Source organism: Suillus plorans, assembly GCF_016647745.1.
Source record: "Suillus plorans strain S12 chromosome Unknown HD556scaffold_40, whole genome shotgun sequence".
In the NCBI taxonomy this organism is placed as follows: Eukaryota; Fungi; Basidiomycota; class Agaricomycetes; order Boletales; family Suillaceae; genus Suillus; species Suillus plorans.
Window position 1 is genome coordinate 341,472 of NW_024537424.1, and position 15,787 is coordinate 357,258.

General features: G+C 43.5%; 5 protein-coding genes across 5 annotated transcripts; 1 reads left to right on the forward strand and 4 right to left on the reverse strand.

Moving 5' to 3' along the window:
* Positions 1-1,075: 1,075 nt before the first annotated feature.
* HD556DRAFT_1309717 (uncharacterized protein) lies at positions 1,076-3,380 on the forward strand (the record flags this gene model as incomplete). Its single annotated transcript, XM_041300319.1, has 9 exons — positions 1,076-1,181; positions 1,278-1,515; positions 1,943-2,026; positions 2,086-2,272; positions 2,556-2,577; positions 2,623-2,676; positions 2,929-3,009; positions 3,178-3,233; positions 3,300-3,380. The coding sequence occupies 9 exons, from the start codon at positions 1,076-1,078 to the stop codon at positions 3,378-3,380; spliced, it is 909 nt and encodes a 302-aa protein (XP_041158659.1).
* Positions 3,381-5,747: 2,367 nt separating this feature from the next.
* Positions 5,748-6,104, reverse strand: HD556DRAFT_1222063 (Homeodomain-like protein; the record flags this gene model as incomplete). Its single annotated transcript, XM_041296826.1, has 1 exon — positions 5,748-6,104. A coding segment is annotated over one exon (357 nt), but the record flags the coding sequence as incomplete, so codon positions are not given.
* A 2,641-nt stretch (positions 6,105-8,745) lies between these two features.
* Positions 8,746-10,878, reverse strand: HD556DRAFT_1444990 (P-loop containing nucleoside triphosphate hydrolase protein; the record flags this gene model as incomplete). The annotated part of the gene is made up of 4 exons (XM_041306865.1): positions 8,746-9,366; positions 9,416-9,590; positions 9,666-10,559; positions 10,619-10,878. The coding sequence occupies 4 exons, from the start codon at positions 10,876-10,878 to the stop codon at positions 8,746-8,748; spliced, it is 1,950 nt and encodes a 649-aa protein (XP_041158661.1).
* Positions 10,879-10,971: 93 nt separating this feature from the next.
* Positions 10,972-12,035, reverse strand: HD556DRAFT_1444991 (uncharacterized protein; the record flags this gene model as incomplete). Its single annotated transcript, XM_041306866.1, has 3 exons — positions 10,972-11,486; positions 11,552-11,839; positions 11,921-12,035. The coding sequence occupies 3 exons, from the start codon at positions 12,033-12,035 to the stop codon at positions 10,972-10,974; spliced, it is 918 nt and encodes a 305-aa protein (XP_041158662.1).
* An 81-nt stretch (positions 12,036-12,116) lies between these two features.
* Positions 12,117-14,587, reverse strand: HD556DRAFT_1444992 (uncharacterized protein; the record flags this gene model as incomplete). The annotated part of the gene is made up of 7 exons (XM_041306867.1): positions 12,117-12,162; positions 12,210-12,301; positions 12,521-12,986; positions 13,060-13,518; positions 13,576-14,438; positions 14,481-14,534; positions 14,582-14,587. 7 exons carry the CDS (start codon positions 14,585-14,587, stop codon positions 12,117-12,119), a joined length of 1,986 nt encoding a protein of 661 aa, XP_041158663.1.
* Positions 14,588-15,787: the final 1,200 nt, after the last annotated feature.

Consider the following 15,787-nt stretch of genomic DNA (forward strand, 5'->3'; position numbering starts at 1 on the left):
TGGTGCAAATTATTTTGATGCTAACATTGTAATGATGAATCATGTGCACTAAGATGTCAAGTAGTGTGATTGAGATGATATATTTCATTGCCTTCAGAAGGGCAGCTTGAGCCATGGTGTTATTGCTAGCTGTATTCAGACATCACATTCTTAAGTAACATCTTTCTCTGTATAGCCTGCTTTACTTCCTTCATAACTTCTTTCTGTTCTATCATAATCAACAGTTAGGGAGGGTCAAGCTAGGATGTGTGGTTAGCAGTGGATAGATCTATGATAGATGAAGGAGGAGGAGGTAATATCTGTGATGATAGAACCAGTACTGATACAATATTCTTGTCTGTAGCCTAAATCCTAGTGTCAGTAGAATAAAATCAAATTCCTGGATAGTCAAGGCATGTGTGACATAAATAGTAAACTCATTTATATTCTTTATGATCCTCCTGCATGTGTAGGATGTCTCCATAAACTGATGTGATAGGCTGTTTAAATTGTCAAATATTAGATGATATAAGGAACTTAACAAAAGGAGTGAGATACTCATCAAATAAATAGTTAAAGAAGGGAGTAGGGTTGAAGGAGGGAGTATAAACTAGATACTCATAGTTCTCATGTTCAGGAACCTGGAACTGGTACTTAGGCAGGCTGAATCTTGGAGGGGGTGTATAGTACAGCAAAGACAACTTATCCCTATTTGAAGGCCTAAGAGTTGCATAGTGCAGCTCAGGCTGGCCAAAGATTAGAGAGAATGTATAGCATGGAAAAAGGAATATGTTGTGTATAGTGAACCTAAGAAGATCTCCACTTGCACAAGGAGCAATGAAGCTGAACCTTAACACCTTTGTTGTGCACATACATATCTGTGGGGACCAGCTGATACTTGGGGGTAGGATAGGATTTAAATTTATATCTGAAAGCTCGAGTTCCCGCAAGGTCCTTACTAATTTGATGACATTCAGCAATCCGCTTGTTGTCTACTATGCTTGCGAACACAACAACCACCATTGTATAGTCCAAGAAGTCATTAGAGCACACAAGTATCTTGCAAATAGCGGGTCAAACATCAGTGCCTCCAAAGATGCCTATCTCTGTAATGATGGAGTGCACGGCATTGGAAACCATGGAGGGCAATGTGCCCGATCCTCCAAATCCAATTATGAAGTCGACTAAATTGCTGGAAAACTGTAAGTCACAGGAAAGAATGTGAAGCAAAAACCTACTATTCCACCAACATTTTCACGGCCTCAAAATGGCGGCTCACCCTGATTGCAGGGCTGCAGCTCACCAAAATCAAAACCCTCTGTCCACCCCTAGCCTGAGCGGTGAGGTTGCACCAAGTCTCACTTTCATTAATGGTCTTCACCACAGTCTTGTTGCTCTTCGCTACTGTGGAAGATTATTTCATGATGGACAAAAACTGATCTCCAAGATACACCATAAGGATTTCGGTGATGGTTATGCTTGTGCCACCTGTGTGGCCTCCAGTGTGCCACAGCATTCCAGTGAATTCATTCAAATGTGTGTCCACCATAAGGAATATGTTGCGAGGATATCCAGCTTCGACATTGTGAATTATGAAGTCTATGCCAGGAGCCAAATTTTTTGACTCGAACTGGTGGGCACCACCTCACATATGTAAAATAGTAGAGTATAGCTGTATAACAAGTATTATGAATGTTAGTAGCAAGACTGGTAGTGATATTAGCGGTACTTGCATTGTCCTCAAAGGTTCTATAGTGATTTTGCACCTCCAGTATCACAGTGTTTGCTAGATAGTTGTCCTTCATAGACTCAAGGTTGAGATTCATGATGGCCATTGGCTAGGCCATCTTGACTTTCTTCCTCTTACCAAATCCAATGAATGCATAACGCAAGGGCTTATCCTTCCCCTGTACTATCCTTGAGCACATGGGGCACCTGAATTTGCCTTCTGGGACTTCCACAGACTTCAAAAAGATGCACCCACTGCTGTGAGGGTGGTATTGCTTGCAAACGATCGCCCTACAGTTGACACATTCATGATTGAAGGGTAAATTGGACTAGTCACAACAAAAGTGACAGAAGGTGCCCACTCTGACAGCTGGACAGGAAGAGTTATTGGCTTGGGTTTGCACGGGAACCAACGGAGAGGTTGAAGGATGGAGATGGACCACCGACCATATTGATCATACTGCCCATGTCGACAGAGGATGGACCTGCTCTTGAAATACCGCTGAAGATTGCGCCAACTTTGGCTTTTTTCTTTTGCAGTTTGGAGACTTTGGCGGTTTTGTTGGTTTGTTTTTTGGGAGGCATCATTACAATGTATCATGAGAAACTTGGTTGATGGATGGAAGAGAGGGAGATTGAAAATTTCAACAGTTGTTTTTTGTTGTCAATATATACTCACAGAAATATGGCATGGAGATCCAAACATGAGATCTTTTGGTCCAATACAACCCCAGATCTATGATTCTCACCTTGGAACATATAAGTACAAACAACAAACAAATATGATCTTACATTGAACAAAGCCTGCAATGTAGTGATTTTGAAACTTCCTTTGTACACAATACAAGATACTAGTTGTCATCAATTCTGGTGAGTATCAGTCGGTTTGACTAATCTTTTATCTACATATGATAGGTGAGCTATGCAAGTTGATCGTTTGTAAAGAACTTTGGGTTCAACATTCAACATGTGTGTATGATCCTGGTGTGAGCCACTGTCATAAGGATATGTCTAGAAAACCAATTGCATGAATTGTTGGGCTCGTAAAACTATACATACATATTGTGAACGCGGTATCAGAATGTTTTGGATTTGTTAATAGGCACTCTTGAGGACTCAGTAGTATGCAGAAGCCATTCAGATATGAAAAGAGAATATGCAAACCCAAATGACTATTAATCCAGTCTCAAATCTGAACATCTAGCTCATACAAACATATAGCAATATTTAACAAGTATGGAGGAGGGGTAAGTGCAGTTCTTTCTTTCAAGCGAGGAGGAGATGTCATTGGCGTCATTGCAGGTGAGCCTCCTGCTGTGTTCGTGACCTTAGGCAATTTTCTTTGGGATGGAGTAGTGGAAATGCGGTGGGGGTTGAGAATCTGATTGTAATGTGTTGCTTGATGTAGGAGACTGCCTGGAAATACCATGAAGAATGATTTGAACTGATAAACTGACATGTTATGCATAGTCAGGTCCAATATGGCAGGAATGAATCTGTCAGCTGCACTTGTCATATTTGTGAAGGTGAGTATCTAAATCACTCTTTGTAACTGAGGTTAGCTGTAAGGCAACAAATTGGACATTCATTAGACATTGAACTATGTAATGACAAATACTGGAAGATCTAAGTCAATATGCAAAGATGATCCATGGAAGCTTGATTACAAGTAAACGACTGGTAGAGATATGGCTAACCAACAGCTGCTGCCCATCTTGCCTGGGACCAACTTCTTTGAGTCAGCGGGTTGGGTGAATTGGATTAACTTCTTGCAATGGATGTTGGTGCATTCAAAGTAATACACCCCACTGACATTGGCAGACAACCAAGAATTCACTAATCCATACCTAGGACATTGAAGGGGCAAATGTTGACCCCATGGACAATGGTCGATGTGAGCCCAGCTGAATTTGACTATAGTCAGACCACCATCATTGCTATTCTTCATCATCAAAATGACATCTGTGTGTCGACCTAGCTTGTTCGACTGACTTAAGATTTGGGGGAATATTTCCGCGATCTGGAAACGTTCGATCAGCACAATCTCAGTGAATGCGAGAAGGAGATAGCAGGTAAAGCTTGGCTGGAATCGGTGAGCTGTGAAGGCGATCCCAGCAGAGACACAATGGCTATGTATTCTTAAGACACTCCATAGAATAACCAGTAAACAGGACACACTCACCTAAGGACCGTGCTCTGCAGAGCTGCGCGCATGAGAACAACCATAGGTATGACTCTTTAGCACGATCAATGCTGAGCTGCCATGGGCTCAGAATGATGTCCATGAACTACAACAAGCTTAGTATTTCCCATCTCAGAAAAGGAAAAGGACAAACCTCTTTCACTTCGCCTGCAATGTACTTGCCATCATGATACCCAGTGAACAGGTCACCAGTTTTGTTGTCTGTGCAGCATATGTTTGAGCTCTAGAAGGCAAAGCCCTTGATCAAGCTAGAGTGCTTGTGCACACAGTCCATGCATCAATCCAACACCATGATAGTTTCACACTCATCATTACTATGGGTAATGAGAATAAATGGTTCCTAGACCACACAGGTTCTCCCACCCAGCTGCCTGTCGTGTAACTCCTCCATGATGAGCCAACATATAGCTCCACTGCAGTCCTTGGCTAGTAGTCTTCGATCACATTGGAGAAGTTTGTCTCAGGCCTGGAAACATAACATGATCTGAGCAGTTGGAGCTTGAGGTCACTTTTTACCGCCCAGAGCATCCATACCATTTGGATATTGCAATTATTGCTGATATAATGTACCCAGGTCACTTCCTCCATTTGTACTCCTCCAATATTTAGCTTGATACTTTCCCCACTTGCACTTGTCTACCAGGTCGTCTGTACTCACTTGTTGTGAAAATTTGCTGTGTCATGCCAGGCAACGAGTTCGGGCCATGAGCGGGCTATGATTCAGTGACGGCGGGCGATGGGCAGGTGATGATCAGGCGATTTATTTCATTGGCGGACAAAACCTGAAGTTTTGTCATAACATTCTGTCCCTGGCGTAAACTTAAAATTTTGAGGGACATCTAATTGTCAGGCAAAACTTGATATATTGGCGAGCATATTGTCCTATCTAAACTTCAAGTTTTGTCCAAAATTTTACGTGAAGATTAAACTTTAAATTGAAGCAGGCGTATAAAATTTGATCATATTTCTTATATTTGTTGACATATTGTCTGTGGGAATACGGTTGCGGATGCTTGATATTTTGGATTACACATAAAACACTGGCAAATTTTGAAGTTGTGTACCTAGTTTTATGCTAGTTTAAATTTCAAATGTTTTCTTCGCATTTTGTACACCATATAAACCTGTCCTAAATATCGATAACCCCAATGTGATATTGCTACCCCTACTGTGTCTATTGGTTGTACTCTAAGCAACATATAAGCAAAATAAAAGTTGAACATCAGTTTGTTGAAAATTTTGTCACTGAATCTTCCAGGTTTCAGCATCAGGAACACCCCAACTTACTTAAGCTTGCCTTACAGCAGTGTGCAATTCTAATGAGATTTGTGAAATTTTGGTGGCGTGTGTGACGAAAAAGGAAACCAACAGAACAATGTGTCCTGGACACCAGAGGGACTTCTTGTGGTTCATACGAAGTTTTCAGATACTATAGTCTATCAGCCTTTCATATTGCTTTTACTACGTGTCATACACATATATTTCTATGGCAAAACGAATGAAAGCCAATTCAAAAAAGTCAAAAATCAAAATACCATCCAGACCTAAACTCAACTTGAAAGCTATGGTAATCGCAGATGTCAAGGAGCCTAGTGATGAACCACTGGAGTTCCCAGAGTCACCTGCACCATACGTCGATGATGCTGAAAGAATTGGGCACCTCTCTGAGGTTTACTGGTCGTCTGTAATGGCGTGCATAAGTGTGCTCGTTCTTACTAGTTTCATCAAGGACAATGAATTCCGAGCCATCGCCGACAAAGTCATTCTGAAGACTATCTTTGAACTCCTCTCGACAGACATCATTGCATTCACATGCAATCTTCTGGAGCATTTTTCGAGACAGGCCAACTTGTTTGAGATTGCGAGATAAGGCTGATGAGCTGATGGTGATGTTGTATTCAACTGCGAGCCAGGTACAAATTTTGTCGAGGAACAGATCTGATTCTTCAGCGAAGAGGTCTTTGACTGCTGTCATGAGCGCTTGTGTGATTATTCTCGTGCGGCCAACGAGTGGAGATGGGGGCCTAGCAACAGTACCAAGTTCTTCAAACATGTTTCGCCAATGAAAGCAGCTGGCCCAAGAAACACCAAGCACTTCACAGATGTCTTCGACCTCCCAACCGTGATCCCAGAGTGTAAGTGCACATTCTTTTAGGTCGTTGCTTATTCGTCGGTTGACCATGATGCGCAGCAGCGCAGGTGATGGTGAGAGGTAGGCTAAATTTGTTGTTTTCAATATCAAACTGACTGTCCGATGAGACTTCCTTTTTCGTCACACGCGCCACCAAAATTTTACGAATCTCATTAGAATTGCAAACTGCTGTAAACAGACTTAGAGTCGTACTTAGTGACTTAGCCTACTTTGCCAGAAATTCAACTTTGACATATACAGAAAAAAGTTGTTCAGTTGTATTAGCATACATGTTTTGTTACAGACTGCACTAAAAAATACAAGATTTACTAGGTGAATGATGCATGAGAGAGGAAACAAATGTGGCTCAGTTGATTAAGTAAGATTAAGCAAGTTGGGGTTTTCCTGATGAGTGACCCTTGCTGAAATCAATAACATTCCAGTGTATCATAAAGTCGCTGAAAAAGACTTGAGTACCATTTCCATGACAGAATCACTGGAAATTTCCACCACCAATGACAAACATACTGAAATCAATTGATTCTATTACCCACAGTGTATAGTGCTATTAGTGCTAGCCGACCCTTTCCCAGTCTTCGACTGGAGGGAATCGGACCTCGTCCGTACCATGTCGCTGTAGGAGTGAACAGTTCTGAGGACAGTGTCCCCAACTGATGAGAAAGACTTCTCGGTTGGGGACGGTTTGGGGGTGTTGTAAGTTTCAACTTCGGTCAAAGGAGACTCAGCTAATGATCCAGGTATGGTTGGCTGGCTGACTGCGGCAGAGCATTGCGAACGAAGGTTGTAGTTAGAAGGCATAGTTGTTTTTGGTTCGAGTGAAATGTCCGGTGGGCCTAACCGTAATACTGACTCGTTGGGTGTGGTTTATTTGCAAGAGGTCAAGAAAAGTGTAAAGTATTTTTCGAAGAAAATACTTTGGTATGTCAAAAAAGATGTGACATCTACTGTTTAGCTAATAGCTCGAAGTAGCCGGTGTCTTAATAACCGAGGGTCTTATATAAAGTGTGTAAGAATGTAATGACACCACAATTACACTTGGATAAGACTTCTTGCCAGTCCTCGATTAACACGGTCTACGACTTTTCTTCTTTCGTGGTAGATAACGTGTGAGTTCTTGGGAGGCTCGCTAAACCAATCAGGTGATCAACTTAGCCAGAGCTTTTTATGTGTACCTCCAATTACTTTGTCTAGGATTTGCTACCTAGATTCAGAACTGTGGTCTGAAGTACAAATAGCTTTGCCTAGATTGCACGTTCTAGGCACTGAAATGAACTGGGTAGATTTGACCAAGGCACGAGTTGATCAAATAGGCACGAATAGGAGTAGAGACAAAGGGGTCTCTGTAATATCACGTTGACCAAAGACTGGTTGGTCAAATAGGCACAAATAGCACTGGTGAGACAATGGTCTCAAGAATAATCACGTTGACCAAGGCACAAGTTGGTCAATTAAACAGTAAGACAGGAGAGACAACGGTCTCTAAAATCACGTGGACCAAAGACTGGTTGGTCAAATAAACAGTAACGTAAGCTTCTTATCGTAAGAAACTTGTATTCTCAAGGGATACGTTTCCCTGCACTTGTTCTGCTACAAGTGGGAGATCTTAACAAGTGAGATGTCTTGTTCAACTGAGGGGGTTTCTCTGAGAAGAAAATTTCCTAGAAGAGGGATCTCTATTTTTTTGGGGAGAATGGGCTCTCCTTATATACATTTTGTGTGGGAAAGTAATGTAGGTTCGCAAACAATAAAATAAAGAGAGAACCAATCAGAATATTGGGTGAAACCCAATAAAAGTATAAAATACAAATAAAAGATGGAGCAATGACATCAGAGATGACATCATAGTGGAGCTAGAATATTCTAGAGCCTATGACATCATTATGACTTCATACATTACATCATAATTTCCAACAGAATAGTCTAGAACTTTCTGTGGAGCTATATGACATCATTATGACATCATACTCAGAAATAATATTTTCTGGAGTATCTGGTAGGTCATAGCATCCTAAATAAAAGAAAATAAAAGAACAATGCTAGAGAAAACAAGATAGAAACAATGATACAAATACAATATGCAAGACACGGGCTTTTTAGATAGGTTTTTGTTAGGCTTTGAGCTTTTCTCAATGGTTTTCTCTAGCCAAAGTGAATAAGCCAAAGGTAAGGCAATACCTTAACCTTCATTTTACTTCACATATAAACTAGGTCATTCTGTGATTCCCATTTAACATATGACTTTTTCTTCTTCTTCCATATAAAACTTGAAATATAGGACCGAGGTTTGATACCAAGGTATGGGGTGACTAGTCTGAGGACTGTGCTAACAGACATAATCTTTTGAGGGTTATTCCTAGTAGTAGTTATGTCCATGCATGATTCCCGTATCATGCAGGACACCGGCACAAGTCACAAACGTTCACAATAGAAAGACAGTGTTAAAGTCTGGTATTCTGGGTTGTAAGAACACTACCCTAGGTATATGACAATAGGCCGTATTTAACTAGTTTCTAACAAAGGTCTCGGGTAAAACAGGAAGTAGGTAGTTGGCCAAGGCGACTGTCAGAGATATGAGTAGAATAATGAGTGAATACATGACAATGAGTCAGAAAGCAAATAGAATTGAAACTGGACGTCTGTGACCAAATGTCAAGCCGTTACACTAACCCTACTGCAAGGTGGTCTACCGAAAGAAATTAGGGTCTGACTCCTCCAACCTCTTGCAAAAAGCGATAAAAATCTCCAGGAGGTTGATGTACCTTCCCTGGTCCTTCTCCTCTTCATTCACCCAAGATACAAACTCCTCATAGCTGACCCAACCGGTGGGTTGTCCCAAAGTCCCAGCCAAATGGCTAGCTTTACCTGACTTCCAAATGTGAAGTACGGCTTCAAAGATGAAACCAGCAAAAGGACAACTAGGTACTCCTTTCTGGTAAAGAACCTGGGAGTGGCATGATGGCTCCTCTTTGTTGTGGTTGTAGTTCTGGGGGAGAGCACATTTGAAGCAGTAAGTGAACCGTTGGAAGGTGAAACTTTTTTTGAAGTTGTAGTACATGGGGTTGGGAGGGCCGCTTCCTACAGGGCATGCATCCTTCTTATGGACTTGGTAGTCGATGCCAAAATGGACAGGGCAGCAATCCCGTAACTTCCTCATGTACCTGTCGAGAAGCGAAGTACAGTCCAATCGACTGTGAAGTCCTGCAGTTACTCTCATGCTCCTGGTGGAGGACGATGGCACAGGGGCTGGAAGTGATGAGGGAGGGGGCAGTGCCCTGAATGCTCTGGATGCTATCGGTTGAGAAAACTTAACAGTACATCAGTGCACATTGCAAGGCTTAATGGAATTACTTCACTGAGAGGGGAGTTGGCCGAACCTTGCCTGGAAGGTCAATGATGCATTGAGGACCCAGTGGGGCATGAGCTGCCTCTGTAGCATTGAGCACTCTCTTGATTTGAGAGGTCTCTCCTGAAGCCTTTCTGAACAATGTATTGCTATCATACAATGAGGATTCTTGGAAGGACAACAGTCTGGAGAAAGATGGTTAGAGGGAAGAAAGTCTAGAGGAAGGGACCAGAATGTTGGGAGTAGCACTGGTCACAGACAAGGAAGGCTGCAGTGGTGCATCCTTGAGAGCTTGTAAGGCAATGCCTTGCATCTCACTAGTAGGGCTACAGACATCACACTTCACAGTGTCAGGCCTGTCATTGCAACGGTATGCGAAACCCCTGCCGTCCATGTACTTGATGGAGGTGTACCTGTGATAGTCATTAGTGAACAAGACATCATCCAAACCTTTGATGCAGTAGTAGTCTCTACCGCTCTCGAATGAGGACAGACTGGTTTTTTGGGTGAGGTAGAATGTATGTGCCTCACGTCCATCCCGTCCAGAACGTCCTAACATCTGGTTCACCACCATAAGACCATACTCGACCTCGCTTATCACCACAAAGCACACAGAGCTTCTGTCTACTCCCTGAGCAAAGGCAGTAGTGCACACCATGACTTTGGTCTCTCCACTTTCCCACCTCATAAGGTTTTGCGCTTTTGTATTTTCTCCCATAGTGGGAAGATCGCTGTGAAAGACTGCACACTGGATTGCGGTGCCGAAGTTATCTGCATCTTTGTTGGAGCTGAAAAAGATGAGCATGTGATCTGAACCGCTCATCTTCAACTGCAGCTGGCATACAAGGGACTGGAGAGATGACTTGAAATGGTTAGGAAGGACATGTAAAACATGAAGTCCTATCTCTAGGTGATCTGTGCAGGTGCAATATATGACGAGATCGTTGGGATGAATCAAAAAGGCTTTCAAACAGGTGGTGGTGTTGGAAGGGGGGGACGTTGCCGAGAGCAAGTTGATTTGCTTTGGCCACTTGGAAAATTGGGCAGCAAGACGAAGCCATGGCTCCTTGCGATCCGGATGACATACCAGAAAGTCATGGTGTTCATCAACAAAAAAAATTTCGAAGGAAAATCCTTCAGGCGATGCCATGAAGCTGAATACAAACAAGATGTGAGTTTTAAGACTACAGTCCATCAAGTCATGGCCACGTACATCTGGAACGCCTTGGAAGAGGTGCTCTCTACCTGCACAAAGAGAATCTGAATACTAAGGGGAACATTCTTATCTTTGGTGAAATTGTGGGCCCAAAGCCTAAGTTGCATGCATTTTGCTACTTGTTCCTCTAGGAGAATGACAAATGGGCAGATGACAATACAGCGCTCTTTAGGATCAATAAGAGGAGTGGTCATCCACAGTGCGCTCTTGCCCCCTCCAGTCTTGAGGGTGATGATGGTGTCTTTTTTAGTGCTCATGATGCTCATAATAGCCTTGCACTGTTCGCTGGACCTTTCTTTGGCAGTAGGGTCTTTAAACAGCTGTCTAAAAGCAACTTGCACCTTCTCCATCTATATGTCCTCTTCTTGAGAGAAATTAGCTAAAATTCCTGTCTCTTCATGTTCATTCATGATGATGAGTTCGTCAGAATGAGAGGAGCAAGCCTCCTCACTGAATGAATGGAGGTCATTGTCATTGTTCATCAGTAGATCCTCTGTTTGCAAAGAGGAAGCTGCCACCAGAGACTTTTCTTCTTCATGGCGTGAGCCTGCTGCTTCAAGGTAAGAGGTAGCCAGCCTCATGCATTTTGGGGGCTGAACAGGACCATCTCTACCATTTGACTGGCTCAATGATTCTGGAATGAGAGGCCGTTTCTGACAGACCAGAGCCATAGAATGAGCAGCAGGAATAGAGGAGGAGGAGGACAAGATAGAGGGAAGGGGCAAAGATGATGAGGATGAGAATAGAGTGGGCATTCCAGTTGTTTGGCTGGCAGGATCAGCAGCAGCAGGGATAATGAGACGGTGAGAGGACCAGGGTTGGGCGTTAAGTCTGATGGGATGCTGAGCGTCATCTGAGGCAGTGTCTGCCATATACATTATAACTTAGCTGAAGTTAGCTTGGATTGGACAAAAGTTACTAGACGCGTACCTTCTGACTGAATTGGAACACGTCCTATAGCAGGTTCCATCGCAGGAGTCATCCTGGAGCTCTGCAGGGCATGGAGGATGGAGGGCAAGACATCCTTAGTAATGGCATCACAGAGTAGTGGCCCCAAGTTTTCCCGCAGGTAAGCATCTAATAAGGTATGGATGCTGGTTGCGGTGGCCTCAGAAATGCCTGAGACATCAGCTGAGGAGGATTTGGGTTGGTTTGAGGATGATGCAGACGCCCCTGTCAACCTTCTCTTTCGAATGGGCTCCTGGGGGTCACCAGGACCTAGGCCGCAGAATATATGCTATTCCTCTGACAGCCAGCGGTGCTTCGCTATGACATTGTTGGTGAGTTCAGGGACTGCACTGTGGACAGTGCCATAATGGATGTAGTCAATATGCGTGAAGTGGTCTGCACTCTCAGCTAGGAGATCATCTGCAAGAGAGAATGCATGGTTGGGAGAGATGAATTCTCTAGCCATGGCAATGGCATCCTGTCTGAAGTCTCACACGCCCCAGGCACACTGGAAATGCTCTTGATTAAGTTGCGTGAACATTGCATATCACTCATCAGAGCTGATTCGATGACCGTTGTCCATGACAAGAAAGCTGTAATGAGGTGAGAATGAGTGCAATGTAGCTACTAGGAGACCTACCTGTTGTATTCATGCTGGACCTTTTCTCTGTAAGCGACATATGCCAGGAGAGATTCTGCACGCCTTAGCCCTCCGGCAAGGAACTCCAACATCTACCTTCCCAATTTGAAATGGACGAAAGCAGGAGTACAAGGATCTCTGTCGGCAATCTGGGAGGTCTTGCTATAGCCAGACAAGAGAATAACTTCCTGACCCTAAACAAAAATGTTTTGGTGTCACTCAGAATTGGTAGTTTAGTGTTGCAAAAATTGCACTGTTCTAGTAGACACCTGCGTTATGATATAGAGCAGGTGGTAAAGTGGCTTCCATACCTCGCCTGTACGGCAAAGGATGTCCTTTACTGCTGGCAGATCCCAGGCGAGACGAACTTCTCCGTCCACCATGGCCAAGTGATGGATCTCAACCAGGTGAGAAAAAAGTTCCAGCCTAAGGGAGTCAAATTGTTTGTCGCTGGCGAAAGAATGACCGCGGATGGAGTTAGTCATATCATCCGTAATGTGGGTGGGCAGCCCCTCCAGCATGGTGCGGCCTTGGGTGACCAGGAGGTACTTCTCCTCAACCTGTTCAAGAAGAGTCTGAATGCTTTGAAAAAACTTAGAGAGGTCCAAGGTCTCTTGTCCAACAGTGATCCACTCAAAGTCAGGGTTGAAGAAGACCTTTGGCTCCCGTTGCTGATTCCAAGCTAAGGAGGAGGCATATTGCTGATACTCGAATAATATGTTAAAGGTAGTTGCACGTCCTAGGGCTAAGACCTCCCTGTGAACCTTTATGATTTGTCTAACGCACACGACCATACAAGATGAAGAGATCAGCAGAGCATTGAGGGAACAAGGTGAGTAGAAGCACTGACTCAAATTGGGGAACCTGAGAATCCTTCTGGTACCACAGAGAGTGGATGAGGCAAGCGCTGTTGACGAAGTACTTCAATCTTGCCAGGTCTGGAGTGAAGTCTGTTGACTCATAGAAGTTACCATCCCAACGCAGAGCCTTGAACCACATGAAGCGCTCAATGACATTTGCCCAGTTCTCCTCAGCATGGACACTAGTGCCATCCATCAAGGTCCATAAAAATTCATGCAACCCCTTCATGCTATTACTGTCACTGCCTAAGTTGAGGACCTCGCCACTGTTACTCTGATCCATGCACACCAGAAAGGCATGCAAGGCACTGATCTGGTTTGGATGAAGACCAAAGGAGAACTCTGAAGGATGGTCCTGGGTAAGATAGAGACGGACAATGGCCCGCAAAAACTGGATGATCAACTCGCTGTAAGAAGTGTTTTTGTTAGAGATTGGACACCAGTGATCTCTGCCAGGGAGCAAGGGAGGTCAGAGACTGTGTGATGGCATTAATGGGAAAACTTACGAATTCTTCCTGACATCATCGCCATGTAAGAGAAGTTTGCAGATAGTGAATCTCTGGGGATTACCCTCCAGGAGCTCTGGCGCTATGTGAAAGTAGGTCTTCACAAGGGAGTCCATGTTGGTGAAAAGACCACGAAATTCTTCTGGGCGATGCTGACCCTTGAGGATCTCCAAGATTTTGACCTGCAATTTCTCGCAGTGAACATTCTGCATGAAGCAATCCCAGGCCATGACTTTAAGGAGGGACCTTTGCTCCTCATCAGGGACTATATTGCACGGGACTGCTGGAATGTCAAGGGAGCATGGGAAGGAATTAGCTAAGACGTCTCTGATATTGATGGCTTGTCCAGAAGGGGAAGGCTGGACGACTACAAAGTAGACTCGGCCTACAGACCCAAAGAGCTGTTGGATGAAGGCTTCCTTGTAGCTCATGGTGTCCTTGAATACTCTATGGACCAGTCTCCCATGGTTTACCATGGTGGGAATGCTGGAGGCTGCATAATGACAATCAGCGGACTCCATGCATACCGAGCCTTTACGCGGAGGGGCTATGAGTTGAACCGGAGGACCTTGGTGGGCCGGAATCTTAATGTCTTCCTGTCGCAGGTAGATTTTGTTTTTGAGGACGAATTCATCCAACGATTCCAACTGTTTCGGGGCAAGAGATTGGTGGTGGTGAGTCCTGCGATGGCCAGGGACCATAGCCACAGTGAGAGGCTTCTTGCAGCCTATACAGATAAAAATATTGAGGGCTGCGTGCATGCAAAGGCCAAACTGATCCAGAAGGCTAGTAGAGAGAAGATAGTCTTCACCTGGGAGAAGGATGACACGACCGTTCAAGTCCGGAGAGGTGACTTGAGCCAACTAAAATAAGCCATGAGATAACACATGGAGACAAAGACTGACCTGCAGGAACTTCGTTGCCTGACTGCTGAAAAGGTCCTTCAGAGGGAGTGATAGCTGGGAGAAGATAAGAAACTGATGGAGCAAGAAATAAAAACACTAACCATCATTAACAAGGATGTCCGGGCAGGGTAGTATGGGCCTTTGAGGGTGGATAGCTGAAGGAGACAAGTTAATGAAGGGGTAGAAAGAGAGAGGTGAAGAATGCACCAACTTCAGGTTGGGGAGTATTTCAAAAACCAGAACTCAGTCTATGTCATGCTAAATCGTTTACGAACCCTTCATCAGGTAAGCCTCCACCCCACTAACATCTGTCATGGACTAATAGTAGCCTAGGCCGTAGATATGTTCTTTTAGAACCCAAATCAACACCTGATCACTGACAAGAAATTAACTCTGATGGAATGGCACTTTTTACAAGACCTCAAAGTAATTTTGGAGGTCAGTGCTAATGTATTTGAAACCTACAACCTATCTCACTGTTTGCATTAGGTACTATATGCTGCTCAACAAGTCATGTCAAGTAAAAGCACTCTGACACTGAGTGGCATAGTTCCAACCTTTGAAAGATTGATTGAGGGATGGAATTACATAGCGAAGCACTTCCCACACTTTGCACCTCTGATTAGCATAGGCTTGCTGTGGGCAAGTAAATATGATGATCAGATAGGCACCACCAGTGCTTATGCAGTCTCCATGTGTCAGTCCTATTTATTTTAATAGAGTCTGATTCTCATCGTTTTTGCAGTCTTCTAGCATTTGCCCTTTAATTAATTATCATTTACAAATATGTATATGTATGTTATTGTGCTTTAGTTCTCACCAACTGGATTGGAAGCTACTCCTTACCCTCTCAATCTCCAGATATCTATCTTCTAAAGCTGTATCTGCAGATATCAAAAGCTGTGTCTGCAGATATGTATCTTCTAAAGTTTGAGCCACTATATTTGCAATCTCATCCTTCTGATATCAGGGTGCATGCTATGTACTCCTATGGAAAAACTCCAAACCACATCATCATCCTTTACTATTATAACTACCTTTCTACATCTTCTTAGTAAGCATTGTCTCTTAAGATGAGATAAACCTTACTCCTGTAATTTTCATTACAGGCCAGCATCTATAAACTGATTCAAAGTTCACTGCCAATAGAAATTGGAAGTAAGTTGATTCTTCTGTAATATATAATAAAACATTTGGTCTACTTGAATTGTCTGGACAGTCTTATTTTTCTATTCTTGATAATTACTATTATTTATGAGCTTGTTCATAGTGATATACATATTTTGCCTCATAGGATACTCTTCCAA